The sequence below is a fragment of the Coenobita brevimanus genome, chromosome 103 (genome assembly GCF_032717465.1).
Source record: "Coenobita brevimanus isolate Jiangsu-jjx chromosome 103, ASM3271746v2, whole genome shotgun sequence".
NCBI classification, from domain to species: Eukaryota; Metazoa; Arthropoda; class Malacostraca; order Decapoda; family Coenobitidae; genus Coenobita; species Coenobita brevimanus.
Window position 1 is genome coordinate 35,499,034 of NC_137056.1, and position 19,269 is coordinate 35,518,302.

The 19,269-nt window shown below is 42.7% G+C and overlaps 1 protein-coding gene across 2 annotated transcripts in view; it reads right to left on the minus strand.

The window, feature by feature from the left end:
- Positions 1-19,269, minus strand: part of Ythdc1 (YTH domain containing 1) — a 314,054-nt gene that overhangs the window by 44,104 nt on the left and 250,681 nt on the right. For both annotated transcript variants that reach the window (XM_080284977.1, XM_080284976.1), the window contains exon 10: positions 17,747-17,850. In XM_080284977.1, the coding sequence (XP_080141103.1) occupies positions 17,747-17,850 (104 nt within the window). The remainder of the gene's footprint in view (positions 1-17,746; positions 17,851-19,269) is intronic.

Below are 19,269 nucleotides of genomic sequence, written 5' to 3' on the forward strand. Positions count from 1 at the left end.
TGGGACTGGAGTGTATTGGTGTTGTGATGAGGAGAGGTAGATTGAGGTGGTTTGGACATGTGGAGAGGATGGGGGATGATAGTTGGGTGAGGAAGGTGAGAAGTGTTAATATTGTGGGTGGGGTTATGAGGGGTAGACCGAGAAAGACATGGGACGAGGTCATTAAGTGTGACCTTAGGGTTAAGGGACTGAACAGGGAGGCTGCAATGGATCGTGCAGCATGGAGAGCCGCCATTAGGTGACCAAGGCCGACACATGCAAGCATGTTGGAGCCTTTAAAAACGAAAACGAAACGAAATATGTGCAGCATGTGATGTGGTGTGTGGAAGGAACAGAAGATGGAGGGGGGTGCAAGGAACAGTGTAGTGGACTGAAGAGGTGAGACAGGCTGTGGCACAAAAGAAAGCATACAATGAATGGATGAGAAATAGGGGCGTGGAAGAAGTTGAGAGGCGGAAGAGAGAGTTATATGTAGAAAGAAAGAGAGAGGTGAAAAGATTAGTAAGAGAGAGTAAGAAGAAAATGGATGAGGAATTTGGAAGGAATTTGAGTGTAAAGTGGAGGGACTGTAAGAAAATGTCCTGGAAAGAGGTGAAAAGAGTAAGACAGGGTGGAAGTGAAGTTAGCAGGGGAGTGAAAGATAAAAATGGTAGATTACTAGTGGAGAAGGGAGAAAAAGTGAACAGATGGAGAGAACACTTTAAGGAATTGTTGAACATAGAGGATGGAAGTAATGTGAGTATAAGTGGCTGGGGAATGGCTGGGAGAAGGAGGGAGGTGAGAAGACAGGAAGAAATCAGTAGGATAGAAGTTGTGGAAGCAATGAAGAAAGTTAAATCGGGGAAAGCCCCAGGAATTGATGGAGTGTGTGGTGAAATGCTGAAGCATGGGGGAGAGACAGTAGTAGAATCGATGTGGAAGATGTGCAGATTGGCCTGGGAGGAAGGTAGAGTCCCGGAGGATTGGAAGTCAGGTATAATTATTCCCTTGTGCAAAGGTAAAGGGGAAAAAGAAGTGTGTGGTAATCATAGGGGCATTTGTCTTCTTAGTATAATAGGAAAAGTGTATGGTAGGATACTTATTGACAGAGTTAGAGAAAGAACAGAGAAATTAGTTGGAGAAGAACAGGGAGGCTTTAGGAAGGGAAGAGGTTGTGTAGATTAGATATTCATTCTTAGATCTTTAGTGGAAATGTTTCTTGAGAAGGGAAAGAAGTTGTATGCGGCTTTCATGGATTTGGAGGAAGTATATGACAGGGTGGATAGACAAGGATTGTGAAAAGTGTTAAGAATATATGGAGTAGATGGGAAGTTGTTGAATGCTGTGAAGAGTATGTACGATGGTGTGAAGGCTGCAGTGCGTGTGGATGGTGAACTAAGTGAAATTTCTCTTTGAAATTTGGGTTGAAACAGAGATGTGTCATGTCTCCATGGTTGTTCAATCTGTACATGGATGGGGTAATAAAAGAGGTACAAGGTAGGGTAGTGGATGTTGGAGTGGCCCTGGTGAGAGAGGATAGTGTTTGGAAACTCCCTGTACTGTTGTTTGCAGATGATACTGTGTTGTTGAGTGAAGACGAAGGGGAGCTGCAAGGCTTGGTGGATGAGTTTGGGAGAGTGTGTAAGAAACGGAATCTAAAGGTGAATGTAGGGAAGAGTAAAGTGATGGTCTTTGAGAGAAGTGATGTCAGTGAATGTACAGCGAGGTTGGATGGTGAGGAATTGGAAAATGTGAGTACATTTAAGTACTTGGCTAGTGTGATGAGTAAGGATGGCGGTTTGGAGGGTGAAGTGCTTGAAAGGGTACAGCAGGGAAGAAAGGTTGCTGGTTCTTTGAAAGCAGTGATAAGAAACAGGGAAGTGAGCATGGAAGTGAAAAAGTTACTACATGACAGTATTGTGATACCAACTCTAACGTATGGAAGTGAAGCTTGGACGTTGTTGGAAGGACACAAGTCAAGAGTGAGAGCGGTGGAAATAAGTTATTTAAGAGGAGCCTGTGGAGTCACATGGAGAGACAGGCTGACGAATGAGGATATAAAGGAGCGTTGTGGTGTGGATGTGGATGTGATAGGAAGCGTTATGAGGAACACACTGAGGTGGTTTGGCCATGTGGAGAGGATGGAGGGTGAAAGACTGACGAAGAGAGTGTATGTGAGTGAGGTGGAGGGGAGAAGAGGGAGGGGGAGGCCGAGGATGAGATGGAGGGATGGGGTGGAGAGGTATATGAGAGAGGGGGGTGTGAGTTGGGAGCAGGGCAGTGAAATGGCGGGGGACAGGGCGACTTTGAGGCGATTTGTTTGTGGCCACCCCAAACGGGATTGAGGCATCTGCCAATAGATAGATAGATAGGTATATATATATATATATATATATATATATATATATATATATATATATATATATATATATATATATATACACACACACACACACACACATGAGGTGCTAGCCAAAAGTTCCAGTAATTTGAATACTGTAGGAAAATAAGTTGCCTTACCTCCTAGTTCTCACTGTCGCCTTCGAAGTAGTCCCCTTGGGAATGTATACAGTGGTCCTAGCGTTTTTTCCATGAGTCCATGCATCCCTGAAAGGTTTCAGGCTTGATGGTCTTGAGCACCTCCTGAGATTCAGTCTGGAACTCCTCAATTGAGTCAAATCAACGCCCTTTCAGTCATAATTTCAGCTTGGGAACGGGAAACAGTCGCAGGGGGCAAGGTCAGGTGAACAGGGTGGGTGGGGAATGACTACCATGTTAGTGGAAGCCAGGAACTGCCAGACAACAATTGATGTGTGGGCGGGGGTGTTGTCATGATGCAGGACCCAGTCCTTGTTCTTCCACCGTTCTGGACATTTGCAGCGGATGTTCTCCCTCAGATGATGCAAAACTTCACAGTAAAACTTTCTGCTGACAGATTGACCGGGTGGGATGAATTCCTTGTGAATAATCCCTTGGATATCAAAGAAATCTATCAACATCATCTTGACATTGCTGCGAACTTGACGTGCTTTTTTCGACCTCAGTGAATTGGGAGACTTCCATTGCGATGACTGCTGCTTTGTCTCTGGGTCATAACCATAAACCCATGATTCATCACCAGTTATGACCACAGAGATGAAGGTGACATCATCTCCGACCTGATTTTTGAGCTCCCTGCAAACTGCAATGCGACATGCATTCTGCTCGTCACTCAGCAGTCTTGGCACAAATTTTGCAGCAATGCACCTCATGCCCAACACGTCTGACAAAATGCATTGCACGCTCCCGTACGACAGTCCAACGATATCACAAACATTATGGATAGTTCATCTACAATCTGCAAGGATAGCCTGATGAACATTTCCGATGTTTTCTGGTGCTGCTGCCATTGACAGTCGTCCAGAACGGTCATCGTCTTCGACAAACGTTCGTCCTTCCTTGAACCACTTGTACCGGAAAAGTGTTCTGCTTTGGGACATGGGATTATCACCAAAGGCTTGCTGAGGCAACCAGTGAGTTTCTGCAGCCACCTTGTTGATCTTGAAGCAGGACTTGATGCAGGATCTTTGTTCTGTGAGGCCCGCCATTGCAGAACTGCCAAACCACCTATACACCATGTTATAATAGTAAGCATAGCTCAACAACACTTCCGCTAACAGACAAGGCAGGGGCCACACTGACGCACAAGGGGTGCTTCTGACTCCTCCTAGCTGCAAAAGGCAAAACTGCAAGCGGTTGGCTCCCTCTGCTCAAATTACTGGCACTTTTGGGTAGTACCTCATATGTATGTATTTCGCTTATACAGTGTCAAAATTTTAGTACCCTATGCCCACTAAACAATGGGAACGATTTGCAACAACAATGGATCATCTGCGGCACAGTGAACAGCGAATGTGCAAACGCAACAAAAACGTCCTCACACTGTCGGCATTAGACCACACACACTTGTCCACCGGTCCAGCCTCATTAGCTAGCCCTGCCCAGTCAGCCAGCCCTGCCCAGCCAGGCAGTTCTGACATTGATGAGTGAGGGCTGTGAGTCCCTGTGAAGATGGGTGTGGGGCAAAGATCGTCAGCACTCCAGTACTCCTCGAGCTTGTGCTTCCAGTTATGTGGCATGAGAAGCATCAAGCCGATGAATACAAATAGTTCCCGGATCGTAACAGGAACCCGTGCTGCCATCCGCAACGTGGATGGCGTTGCAGCTTCACCTTTACCTTCACGAACTGCAGCAGATTGCCCTTCGTACCTGTTCGTCTCCGTACAAATCTGCTCCATGACTTCGTTATCCAGGAAGGCCAACAGGTAGTCCAGACATTCACCATCCTCTGGGACAGGGAAGTCAGCCTGTATCCCACACCCACTGGCATCAAAGGGCAGATCCTCTGGCGCAAAATCTGAGCCCTCAGACCACACGAAGGCATCCAGAGTGCCCTGCCTAGGTTGGGAGGTGGTGGGGGCGGTGGGGGGTGAGGCAGGCCATGTGGCAGTGGGTGAGGCAGGCGGTGAGGCAGGCCGTGTGGCAGAGGTTGTGCTAGGTCGTGTCGGTGTGGTGGTGGTGGTGGTGGTGGGGAGATAAGGAGAAGGTTCAAGGTCACTCGCAGTGGCCTGAGTGGTGAGTTGCCTAGTGCGAGTAACCTTACCACTAACTCTAACACTAGGTGACACTTTCCTACTCCTACCAGCACGGACACGGGGCCTATGGAAACCTCTACATAAACCAGACTGCTTACTTCCCTTCCGAGGTGGTGAAGGAGACTCAGAAGACTCTGGAGACAGCACAGCTGAAGATGACGACGAGAGAATGGGGCTGGGAGTGCGTGGCGGTATGGCGGCGGCGTGACCTGGTTTAGGGGACAATGGCCAGTCTGAGGAAGACAATGGCTGGGAAGCGGGGTCACCACTTCGTCTCCTCTTGGCCCCCTTTCCATACACTAGTCCCCTTTTTACTGGAGCCTTGCCTGTTGAGGTGCTGGGCACAGGAATTGTCACTTCAGGCACCTCAGACTCAGCACTCGATAGAGTGTCTGACTCGGTAAGGCTCGATAACACTCCGACGTCACTACCATAATCCATTGACGCTTTCAACAATTCAATGCCTATAGCCGAGTCACTAAGGTCCTTAGCAGTTCCTAGTAAGGGTTTGGACGGGGTGGAGGTCACAAAGCCCTTTTTCGGAGGGCTGGAAGGCACAGACTCGGAAGAGCTTGAGTGAGACATGGTGTCACCTTCAAAGATTGCGGTAAACTGATGCTAAACAGGGGCAAACCGCAGGAATATAATGCTAGTGTGACAACTTGGGAAACAAGCATTTCCAATTAGCATAAAGTGCTTGCGAGAGGAAGGCGCAGATTGACACGTCTGAGCTGTCCGCGCGCCGCCATATCGCACGACGAGGGGGGGCCGGGCAGCGGTGCGTGGGTGGGTAAAAAAAAATGATACTTGGCAACAACCGAGGTCAGTGGTACAAAGGTCAAGTGTGCTAAAAGTAGCTACAGGGTGGCAGTACTGATAGACAATACCAGCTGGAGCCTGCTTGCCCGCGGTTAATCAAAATTTACTAGAATCGCAAACGCGACGATCTGCCGTTATGTCCTTTTCGCCGAGCGTCGCAAACGCGACGATCCGCGTTTAAGGGGTTAAACAATTATAACTCACAGTGCAAAGAATTAAGTGCAGCACAACACTGGAATACTCTAAGTGCTTCCAGAGCATTTTCATCACTGCCAAAACCTTAGAAAAGGCAGCCACAAATGTGTTGTAAGTACCCTGGTTGAGATACAGTCACTTCTAATTCCTCATTCTTTGGTTCCTTTTCATTTATTTCATGCTTTACATCCATTATTGGTGTGAACAGGGTCTTAAATAGGTTTAAATAGGTGCTATGCATGTCCGGTAGGGAGTTATTCAGGTAACTTTCAAAGTTAAGCTGGGTTAGGGTCCTTAACCCCTAAACCGCGGGGTTGTTTTAGCTTGACTTGTGTGTCTCGCGGGCATATTCGCGCTCCGACACTCTCTAAAAATATTTGCCAAAAATCAGTTATTAGTCCTAGAATATTAAAATTATATATGCATATGTCACATACCTTCAGCTTTCTCCTGGGATGTTTGTTGAGCCTTCGTCGAGTACCGTAGGACTTGTGGAGACCTCTGAAGTTGGGTAACGAAGTCTCCACTGTACACTTCCCGACAACCCGTAATATGATTACCACAGCCTGATATTATCACTAGAAACACTATTCTATGATTTTCAAATAGTTTGGAATCCATACTAAAAAAAAAAAAAAAAAAACACTGAAAGCAATGAAAATTACTAGCGTGTATGACCTTCCCACTTGCGCTCGTTCACCGCTGGTGTTCTGTCATTTATTATTCATAACAACACTCACACTTTATATTCCTATTACTATATAACACTTATATATATCTGCAGTCTTTATCCATAAGTTTCCTTCAGTAATAGTAGTTTATTGTCACTGTAGATATTCAATTTCTCTTTCAGTAAAATACATAGAATTCACTTTCTCGCCCTGTATACTAGCGTTGAGAGTGAATCTGTCACTTTCACTTTCATAACTCCCAGTATTCATACATGCTAGAGTGAAACTTTCATTTTCATTACTCCTAGTATATACACTCGTATTCTTATATTAGTACTCATTTACATTTCTATTTACAATCTCTATTTTATTTACATTATTTACATTTCTACTTTATTTACACTGTGTTATGCACTGTCACTTGCAGTAACTTATAAAACTATTTTCCACCGTTCACTTATATTTACATTCATTGCTTTCACTTGCTGTTTACATATTATTTACATATTATTTACAGTTCCACTTGCACTGTTTTACTCACCAGAAAGATCGTAGTCACTTTCCATCATTCTCATTGATAAATTAGCCAGTTCACGTTTCACAGCAGTCACTTAGCCCTTTACCCCTTTCCACACGAGGTTTAGTAGGGGGTAGAGGTCACATGGCCCTTTGCATGGGGCTAAAAAGCAGTGGAATTGGACAGGCGCGAATCCGACGTGCTTTCACCTTGAAAGACGACAGTAAACTGAATACAGTGTGGTGGGTGGCCTGCCTAGGGGGAGTGCAATGCTGCCAATGTCAGTGTGGTGACAGCTGCTAATATATATGCTACGAAATGATTGGCAGGAAATCTAGACATACATAATAAATTAGGTAGTTCCAGGTGAATGTAAATGTCACTTAGGCTTCTCCCTTCCTTTCTTATATATATTTTTATTACGAGAATAGATTACACGGCATATTTCAAGGGGAAATAAATAGCGAAAATTAGCGAACGAGTGCATGTGAGGTGTTGTCAGGGGATAATTAGCCAATTCCAGGTGTATGGCACTATCGCTTACCTTATTACTTTCTTGTATATATTATTTGGTATAAGAATAGGGCATACGGCTTATTTCAATGGATGAAATCAATGGAAAATTCCAGGGAAGATTTACTTAGTGCAGCACAGCCAGGCAGGCGAGAGGAGAGGGTAATGGAGGGGAGGTAGGGAGGGGAGTCAAGAACGGGGAGAAATGGCTAAATTGTCAACAATGGATGGGAGTACAGATGAGATTAGGAGTGCTGAATGGTGTTGGACACTGGTAGTACTGATAGATGATACAAGCCACCACTTGAAAGCCCGGGCGAATTCAAAATAACACAGAATCACAAAAGTGACGCCCCGTGGTATGATCCCTTGCTCCCAAGCGTCACGAAAGTGACGCCCCACGGTTAAGGGGTTAAGTACCAGTCCAGGAGCTAGGGACCCACATTCCGGACAGGACCACTTTCCGGACATGCCTTTGGCTCTATTACATCGGATAGTAGAGGGATTACTGTACTTAAGATATAACTGAAATAACAAGAATATGGCTGCTCACCTTAATCAAAGAAGACGACAGGCTCGATGGATGTAAGAAGGGGTTCCGTGTCAGGGTGGGACACTTAGTGTGCACCCTCTGCACCACCTGATGCACCACCAGCCGCACCACCCACCTCACCGACCTCCTCATTAACACATTCACGAGCCACCTCACTCACTTCCTCCATGAATCCTTTAAAGTCTACTGCTGACACCACGGATGTCACCTCATCCTCTAGTTCCTCTCCAGGAATTGGCTCTGCAGAAGAAAGCACTGCTTCCTTCAGTTCCTGAATTTCTGGTGGCCGCTGAATGTAATGGGTGTTTCCTCCTGTTAACTTCTTGATGGTGCTTCTCTGTGTACTAGTGGAAGGTTCTGTCTAGTGAACTCAGAACCTCTTCCATTTGTTGCTGGCACAGTTCCATGCTCTCGAATTCCTCCTTGAACCTATTCAGGGCACACAGGATTCGACTAATCCTAGGCACTGGCAAATCACTCTCCATCACTTCGCTCTCGAGGTTCACACCCAAAAACACCGGTTTTGGGCATTTTTTCCCTGACGCCTCACATTGTGTGGGTGTGACTCACATACGCTGGTTAGGAAAATATTAAAAACAGGTCCTTGAGCACTAGGGGTTTCGTGCACTAGGATTTCGCATACTAATGGGGTGTACTGTGCATGTGTATATATATATATATACCGTATTTCGCGGCATATAAGACGCACTTTTTTGTCTCAAAGTTACCTTAAAATATCCCCATGCGTCCTGCACGTTAGACTAAGGCAGGTTAGTTAGGCTTCACTGAGAAGAAACTCTTATAAAGATGATCATCTCAATGCTTAGCAACCACAGGTGTTTTCTACAGTATGCAGACTTGATTTTATTTTTAAAAATAATATACACTAGTGTGTACAGTGCTCGTCAGAAGTATGGAGCGCCCTGCGTCCCTCCTGAGAAACAAACCTTTCAACATTGAAAAAACATATAAATAATGCATTTTATTTACCTTTAGTGCTTCGTAGGGTAGCCTTTACGTTTCTTCACGGACCTGAGACGTCTTGGAAGTGAAAGGGCGAGGCTCCTGAGGTGCTGGACCGGTATTTTGTCCCAGGAGTCACGAATGGCGGCTTCCAGCTTAGGCAGAGAGCTCACGTCCTTCCCTTGGAGACTCTTCTTTACGAGGTACCAGAGGTTTTCAATCGGGTTGAGGTCTGGGCTATTTCCTGGCCAGTCTGTCATGAATGATACCTCGCAGTCACGAAGCCAATTGGTGACCGATTTGGCCTTGTGAGCAGGTGCACCGTCCTGCTGAAACACTCGTGCACCCGTTAGCTCGAAGGAGTCTGGTAAATGATCACACAGAAGCTCCAGGTAAACATCCTGATTCACTCTGAGGTTCTTGGGAAGTACAACAAGCTTCCCCACACCCTTCCCTGAGAAACAACCCCATACCATGAGTGAATCAGGATGTTTAACTGTGCTTTCTACATACCGTGGGTCAAGTGGGTCACTACCTTTGCGTGCTCCTCTGTTACAGGTAACACTAAACGTTGCCTCATCAGACCACAACACTGACAACCATTGCTCCTCATCCCAGTTTAGATATTTATTAGCAAAGGCAAGCCTACGAATTCTCTGGCTGCTAGAGAGAAGAGGCTTTTTCACAGGCCTGTGACTTGTGTAACCAAGCTCATGCACCCTACGAGACACTGTTCTCACTGACACCTCACCAAACACTTCTGGGTTGCTCTCCTTAATTTTCCTTGCACTCACACGAGGATTAAACTCCACTGCACGTTTTAAAACATTAACAGACCTTGGGGAAGTTTTCCTAGGCCTACCAGACCTCGGTTTCTTTGTGGGAACTTCACCACCGTTTTCCTCCCGAAACCGCGCACACCAACGACGCACTGTCGATCGTGCCACACCAACCAATTCACTAATTTCCTTTGTCTGGTGGCCTGCCTCCTTTAGAGCAATGATCTGGGATATGATTTCGCTCGATAGTTCACGGGTAGGTGCCATAACAAAGTTTTAAAGGCCAAAACACTGCGGGACACTCGGTAAAAAATGGCGCAATTTGAGAGGGACACTCGGCGGAGTTCCTCTCTCTCAGGCAGCCCGTGGGCGACTGAGGCGGGAACCAACCAGCGTGTCGGAAGGCCTCAGGCTACCGTGACGTCATGCTCAGAGCTCAAACTTGTGGCTCAATTCTTACCCCCAAAAATGGGTGATTCTTTTTGGGCCATAAGTATTGCGCGCCCGGCGGACAACGCTGAATACTTCTGACGAGTACTGTATATGCAGCAGATTTTAAGAAACACGCGAGATCAGAAACACAAAACTTTCGCGGGTTTGTTTACAGCTCAACTGGCTAACATCGTGAAGATATTTAGCGGTTTAGCAATTTAACAGTTTAGCATCCGCACTATTCCAGCAAGCTAACGTACATGATCACTGGTGAACCGTCTGCTAACCTTCTGAAAGGCAATCATGACCACTTTGCTTGCCATCCATTCACTAACTAGCAAAGCAATCATACTGGAGAGATGCTGGCTAGTGAAACTGCCAAGTCATCAAAACAGACTTTCGTCACGTATGGAAATACAGTAACCCTAATTAGGTCAGTTACTTTTGTGACATTTTATGAGTGTATATATGCAGCAGATATTAAAACACGGAAGTTCAAAAACACAAAGCATCCACGGTTTGTTTTCAGCTCAACTGGCCAATACCGTCAAGAGGTTTAGCGGTTTAGCAACTTAGCAGTTTAGTGTCTAGCGTAAACCCTACTCTAACAAGCTAACGTGCTCACTGGTGAACTGTCTATTAACCTTCTGAAAGGCAATCATGACCACTTTGCTTGCCATCCATTCACTAACTAGCAAAGCAATCATACTGGAGAGATGCTGGCTAGTGAAACTGCCAAGTCATCAAAACAGACTTTCGTCACATATGGAAATTCAGTAACCCTAATTAGGTCAGTTACTTTTGAGACATTTTGTGAGTGTATATATGCAGCAGATATTAAAACATGCAAGTTCAAGAACACTAAGCATTCACGGGATTGTTTTCAGCTCAACTGGCCAATACCGTCAAGGGGTTTAGCGGTTTACCAACTTAGCAGTTTAGTGTCTAGCGTACACCCTACTCTAGCAAGCTAACGAAGTTACAGCTTCACTTTTTCAGCCAAGTGAAGTACTTTAGCAATGTCTATGCAACTCAGGGCACACCCAATTACAGTATTTTGTTATGAAAATAGGATAAAATTCACTGAGTAGCATAACTGATGCAATATCTGAAATAGCAGTGCCTGACGGGCATTCGTATCAGCGTCCGCCATTTCTGTTGTATTCTTAGCAGACGAAGCGATCAGAATGATCGACAACGTTCACTCTCTGCATCTCTGCTGCCTAAGCAAAGCTCTCATGATCGGCAATGGGGATCATTTAGGCCGTAACGTCCAAATGTGTTGTTAGGTTAGGTTAGGTTAGGTTGTAAAATCTTTTGCCATTTTGGACGTTACGGCCGAAACGACCAGAATCCTAAGGTGTAGGTGAGAGTTTGGTGTAGGTGTAGTTAAGGAAGTAGAAATGGGAAGAGTCAGGCTAGGGAACTGATAATCCGCTTATTATAATCCCTTCAGCCCAGCAATGTATTTTATAGGGTAGTTTATTCATGCTCGCCATATGATTTTATTCAGTTCAGGAAACATGTACTGAGGAGGTTAATGTGGGCTGTATCAAATGCCCCAAGTCTGAATATTGCCTGTGCTCAGTTAAAACGATTGCCAAGTTAAAATCGTATGGTGTGGTATAAGCAATTCAATGGATGGTACTGAGGACCATTTACTGTATGAAAGTGACAGTGAAACAGTGATGATGACTGTGGTGATGACTTCCAGTGATGCTTCAGGACTTGGGGGAAGTAGTGATGAATTCTCAGGATTTGAAGACGAGTGAAATTTTCACCATGTCAGTAATATGAAGTGAATATAGGTTTTAGGTGATCATGACAGATGCAACCATGGAAAATTTAGGATCAATGGTGCTGTACACCTTTAGTCTTGCACTGACGATGTTTGGATGAATAAATTGTTTGAGATGTTTCATATCCTTAAGTGATGATATTTATATTGAACAACCAAATACATTTTGATGTTTTTGGCATATAATAAAGCCACTGGGTACTCCAAAACGGACTGATGTAAATGTTTCAGAGGTGAGCGAATGTTGCATGTGGTGTGTACATGTATGCGTGTGTGTGTGTACCATAGCGACTAGGAGGCAGCAGTGTTAAGACCAAAAATGGATGTTTTCACAGTACTCGAATGTTTTGAGATGGATATCTGTTTTTAGCAAATTCTGGTAAGAGAAATATGCATTTTTAATTGTTGATGCTGCAAGGAAAACAGCTGACAGTAAGGGAGTGATACTGGGAGAAGAGGGTTGAGCCAGTTGTGTAGCGCTTGGGATGCAGCAGTGTTGCTAAGAGATAGTTTCACCATTCTCGACATGTTTTGAGATGAATGTCTGTTTTTAGTAAATTGTGATCAGTGAAGAACGTATTTTTAACTGTTGATGCTGCAAGGGAAACATCGCTGACAGTGAGGAAGTGATACTGAGAGGAAGGGGTAGAGACTGCTGTCTAGCGACTGGGAGGCAGCAGTGTTACTAAGGTGTAACAATGGATGTTTTCACCATAGTATGTTTTGAAATGAATGTTTATAGTAAATTATGATCAGTGAAGCATACATTTTTAATTGTTGATGCTGCAAGGCAAACATAGCTGACAGTGAAGGAGTGATACTGAGATAAGAGAGTAAAAACAGCTGTCTATCCTGTTCCCAAGCAGCCTTGCTATATTGAACTTTGGTTGTAAAACATTGTAATTTGTGTATTTACAAGTGCTACCTTTTTATATTATTTGTGGAGGTAATTACAGGTTAGAGTGCATGATTAATGATGGTAGTCGTCTGATATTGTGCTTGAGTCAAGGCAATGTGAGGAAATTCCGTAACAGGTGTGGAATATGATGGGGTTCTTTTAGGATAAATGAACTGATGTGAACATTCATTGTATTTTATGTTTTCGTCAGTGAATGAAAGAATAGAGTTTATTGACTTCATTTGTGGTTTTAAATTCATAAAATATTAAAAACAGTGTTTATATCAGTTTACTGATACATATTTATCAACAAAATTGAGATGGCCTCGTGGTTTGAAGTCACATTTTGTTAAGATGGGGTTTTGTTTTCTCTTTTCCTGTATCATTCTTTGTACATAAAAGAAGAAACTAAAGGATGATGAGCAGTACTGAATAGATTCTGAAAGGTGAGTGTTGTATCTAAGTGATAGTGGCTCATATCAGTCACGTTTTGTCAAGAAGGGGCATTGTTTTCTTTTCCTGTACCATTCTTTGTATATAAAAAAAGAAACCAAAGGCTGATGATCAGTAATGAATAGATTCTGAAAGGTGAGTGTGTATCTGTGTGGTAATGGCTCTTATCAAGAAACCTTACTGCAGTCTTGGTTGGGGCAAACTTTTTTTTCACAGAACTGCCCTGCCAGAATTAGGGTGCGTCTTTCACAATGCTGCGTCTTACATGCCGCGAAATACGGTATATATATATATATATATATATATATATATATATATATATATATATATATAGTCTGAAATTCCACCAAAAAGGAGAGTGAGAGGAAAGCTGCAACTGAATCTGCAAATGATGAGAACAGTAATGCTGCCTCATTATATTCCAAAAAGTATTTACAGAAATGACCTAAAGTATTCTCCAAGAGGAGAAATTTAGCTATATTTAATTGAGCAGGAGAGGATGGCAATGCCAAGCTACTGAAAGGGCAAAGGAGGAGCAACAAGCTGTGGAACTAAGGAACCAAGAAATAATGCATAACAGCTAGTACCACAGAAGAATGGAACACTTGGTGACTAATGCACTTGGTGGCTGGTAGTCAGCTCAAGGAGAAGAAGAAGAAGAGGAGGAGGAGGAAATTTATGGCTCATTCTGCCTTAGCTAGTGACTGGTCTAAAATGATTCTGAACTTCAAGAATTTGGTGGGAGCTGTAAGCAGTTTTAAGGATGCTTCTGCAGGTGCTGAGACTATCTACATTATGGGGGGAAACTCAATGATGGAAGAAAAATATTTCCCAGATCTGTATCATCTAAAAGATCTGACAAACTCTCATGCAAGTATTTTAAAATATGAAACTCCTACACATGAAAATCAAAATACAACATCCAAGCAGTAGCTATAATCAAAACCTCACTACTAATGTAACACATACAACACTTGTACAGTACATTCAGAACTCAAATACCAGTCCAGTAAAACCCCTTTAGCTCAGGCTATGGAGGAGGAGGAAGGCTGGCCAAGTAATACTGTAGTAAATACATTTTGAACAGCTTCAAAAAATGCTTTTGTTCACTTTCCGTTAATATTCACAAAGTTATGTCTTTTCTAAATCTAAATAGCCACCCAGCATTAGCATTGAACCCTTTATACTTCATATCCTTTACCAGAAATTCAGCAGCTACTTAAACTTCCATGCTGCTAACTCCAACACAATAAGTGTTGTCATAGGTAACTTATTTAACAGCCTCATCTAAATTTTCATCATTTAGCTTTCTAAACTGCTTTACTGCTGATTGTTCACTGCTAACACCCAACTTTGCTGCACTACTCAAAAATGTCTTTAACTTTCCCTGCATCAAAGACAGACTGTTTTGAAACCTCATATTTAGTTACAATGTGGGCTGGAGATGCTCCTTTGTCAAACTTTTCAAGGATTTTTTTTTTCTTTTACAGATCCTTTTGTCACGTAATGCCACTCAGGGATGAGTGAGGCTGGTCACTCTCATCTTAAATGCCAGGACCAACTTTCCTAGCCCCGGGCTCCTACGCTCCTCATGGGGCAACGTAGGATTAGATGATGGATGATGGATGGATGGATCCTTGTGTTTATGTCTTGGGGCAGGATCAGGCCTAGGGCTGAAAGTCTTTCCTGTACATCTTTATCTTGCCTGTAAAAAAACGAATTAGTAGTAGAAAATAGTTTATTTTAAACACCATCAGCAATTGGGAGAATGGCCCTCTTAGCTACATGCTAGTCATTTCATATAACTCACACTTGTCTGAGAAGATTTTTTGTCCGAGTAACACAAGATTCGAGCTAGAAGGGTTCTACTGTAGTAAAGTAATTTTTTTTTTTTTTTTTTTTTTTTTTTTGAATAACAGAACGGAGGAATCAAAAACAAATCTATCTATCTATCTATAGCCCGACGCCCTAATCCCGCAAAGGGTGGCCGCAGACAAAATGCCTCCAAGTCACTCTGTCACCCACCATTTGACTCCCCTCCCCCCAACTCACCCCCCCCATCCCTCATATACCTCTCAACTCCATCCCTCCACCTCATCCTCGGTCTACCCCTCCCTCTCCCTCCCTCCACCTCACCTACATACACCCTCTTAGTCAGTCTTTCATTCTCCATTCTCTCCACACAAATGAATATAAAAAAAATAATCCATACACCAGATTACTGGTGTCCTCTGTTCATAAAATATCTGTAACAGTTAGACTGGAACAGCTGTGGGTTGAAATCTGGAGGGAAACAACTCTGGGGAAGCGAGTTCCAGAGAGATGCAGGTCGGGGAATGAAAGAATTCTGATGGGCAGAAGTTCTGCAATATGGCTGAGTGATATTCCAGTCATGAGCACTACCAGATGCTCGTGTAGCACGAGGGAAGGCATGGAGAGGTGGCACCATGGAAGCAACTTCGTCTGGGCATTTGCCAAAAAAAACATCTGTAAAATAAGGCAAGGGAGGCAACTTTCCTTCTTACTTGCAGGGGAGGTAGTTTATTTGTAAAGGCAGGGTTGTTAATAATTCTAACAGCTTTGTTCTGAATTCTGTCTAGTTGTTTTAATGCAACCTCTCCACATCCATTCCACAGGGGTGAGCAATATTCAAGCTGAGAGTGCACATGACTCTTATAAATTATAGCTAACTGCTCATCAGCGAAGAAGTTACGGACTCTGTACAATAATCCAAGTTTCTTTGAGGCAGTTTTAGCAAGTGATCTAACATGAGAGGTCCAGCTGAGGACACTGTTAAGTGAGACACCAAGAATTTCAATACTTTTGGAGATAGGAATATTAGTAGCACTGAAGGTAATGTACGAATCTGGCAATATCTGTCTATCAGTAAACTGTATATATTTAGTTTTACTAGCATTAAAAGAGACAAGGTTGTTTTGTCCCCATTCACTGATCGCAGATAGGTCTTGATTTATGGAGATGGCTGTTGTGAGTTGAGAGGTAAAGACATTAGACTTTGTAAATGGGTGTCTGAGTGGGAATGAACTATGTAGTGTTGAGTCATCTGCGTATGAGTAGATGGGATTGTGGGTGACAGATAAGAGATCATTAATATGAACCAGGAATAGGGTTGGTGCCTGAACTGACCCCTGCGGCAAGCCGGCGTTAACTGAGTGGAAATTGGAATATACATCATCCATTTTACTCTTTTTTTCCTGTCACTAAGATATGAAGAAATCAAAGAAACAAAAGACGTCAGTCCATAGCAAGTGAGTTTGGACTGCAGGGAACGATGCCATAGTCTGTTGAAAGCTTTAGAAATATCAAGAGTTACTGCATGAGTTTCTCCAAAAAGATCAATTGACTGATGGATGGTATGAGTTAGGAGAATGAGGATGTCAATGGTGGATCTTTCATGGCAGAAACCATATTGTCTATCACTAATTAAGTTGTTGGATTCAAGATGTTTAACAATGTGCTTATTAATTAAAGTTTCAAATACCTTACCAAGAGAAGATGTGACAGCTATTGGTCTGTAATCAGAGGGGTCAGAGGAACTTCCTTTCTTTGGAACTGGGTGGATACTGGCTTCTTTCCATGAATTTGGGAATAAAGAAGTATGTATGCATTGTCTGAATAATTTTGCTAGGACAGAGGCAAGTTCAGGGGAACAACTTTTCAAAACAATTAGTAGAATTCCATCTGGGCCTGGAGCTTTGTTGGTAAGTAAATTGTCTGGGATGGATTTTACATATTTTGTCTGTATTTCAAGTGGGGCAATTTCAGGAGAGTCAAGTTCTAGCACTGGGACATTCTGGCTGGTATCGTCTATGGTAGAGTTTCTGGCAAATGTACAGGCAAAAATATCCGTTTTGTCACGCGGGTCATTTGTAATGTTGCCATCTGAAGATTTTAGTGGGGGAATGGAAGATGACTTGTTAAAGTTATTATTGAAAGAAATGAGTTGACCAGAATATTCTATTGTCATTAGGATTGTTAAGTAGTTCTGTTGCTTTCTTTTGAAGAAAGTTTGATTTAGCTAGATTTAATACAGCTTTCTAGTAAATTTAAATTGAGAGAGTGATTCAGATGTTTTTGATTTTAAGTAAAAGTTATATGCTAATGACTTTTGGGCTGTTGCTCTGGCACAGTTGCTATCAAACCATTTTGGAGAGTTCGATCTTTTAGTGAACTGTTGACATGGTATGAATAAATCCATACCAGCCAGTATTAAGTCGCAAATGTGGGACTGGGTAGAATTGGGATCAATAGAGAAGACTGCCATGGAATGTCAGCAAGATAATTTCTAAATCCATCCCAGTTTGCCCTATCAAATTGCCATCAGGCCACCCTGACAGGTTCAGAACGGGGAGGTGTGGGGGGGTTAACTAATTAGGCTTTGATGAGATTGTGGTCAGAGGATCCAAGTGGTGACAGTACCTCTGTCCTGTATTGATCTGGATTATTTGCCATGAATAAATCCAAGAGATGGGCATTATGGTTAATTTTCCTAAATCCTCTCTAGCTTATGCTGTCCTCTACCTGGCTTCTCCATTCTGCCTCTGAAGTTTGGAGGGCCTCGTAGTCGCTTGACTCTTGGGCCAAAGTCTTCTCCTTCATAGCGCCTGCGTCTGCCCACTCCACGACTGCTGGTATACAAGCATAAAACAAGTGGTGACCATACAGGACAACAATAATTCAGCCTGTCTGGGTGACAATTCTGACTATTTACAGTACCTCGCTAAATAACCTTAAATATTTGGTGATGAAATACAGATACAATTAACAAGAAAAAGAGACTAACATACACTGTACTGACTTTGAGAAAACAGTTTCTGATTTAATTCTAGCTCCCATCTAACTTACCCATGTAGTATGAGACTTTTAAGATTTTCAACAAATTTGCAACCTAACTTCCTGGCTTCTATACTACACTTACTTAAACTGCATACAGAAGGAGGATGTTTTACAACTACCATCTCTTTATTTTTTCTTTTAATCTCCTCGTTATGATGATGTCTTATATTTTATTTCCAGACACTTTTAATCAGCTCCGGATAGACTTTTCAAACTGGAAGTGTTAGGTAGGGCTTTAATTCACCAGTTCAATATCAGGTCTTTCCTAAGTTGAACAAAATTGGTTGGATATCCTACAAACAAAGATGGCATGTCACTGCAGTGAATGGGTTACAAGAACAACAAAACCTGAAAACCATAAAGTTCCTAAACTATCTATCTATCTATATCTATCTATCTATCTATCTATATATACTGTGTGTGTGTGTGTGTGTATGTATATATATATATATATATATATATATATATATATATATATATTTATATATATATACAGTCATTCCTTAACATTCGCCGTTTTGACATTCACGGTTTTGAATATCCGCGGATAGATACAGAAAAGAAAAATTACCTCACTGAACTCTGCTGACACTGTAATATTATCCCAGACATAGTTTTTGGTTGTTTTAGCACAGTAATGGCATTATCCAGTGAATGAAATATACTGTAACACTCTTCCTTTTGGAGGGAGCTGGGATGAGCACAGTTGTCAGAAAAGGCCATGCAGGGTACACTATTCATTATTTTCAACTTTTAGTGTTCTTGTATTAAATAAAGTAATTGTTTAGTGTTCTTGTATTAAATAAAGTGGTTGTAAACATGCACATAAGGTTTTTCTTTAGTTATATAAGGAAATGGGGGGTCCAGGGGTGTTTTTAATGGGGGGCAGCAGATATTCACGGATTTCTTTTGTTCGCGGGTGTCTGTTACTTAACCCCCGTGAATGTTAAGGGATGACTGTATGTGTGTGTGTATATATATATATGCAGTATATATCTTCCATCCTCTTCTGTCTTTCTCTCCTTCATTCTTTCCACTTACTTCTGCCTGTGGGTGACTCTACACTGAGTGACAAGCCAAATGGTTTACTGTACACCAGGAAACCAAATACTATGCAGGGTGGTAACCACATAACCAAATTTTGGCACCTGTTGGTTTAATGAGTAATTACAGCACTCCAATCGGATTGAGCCAGTGAAGGTTTATAT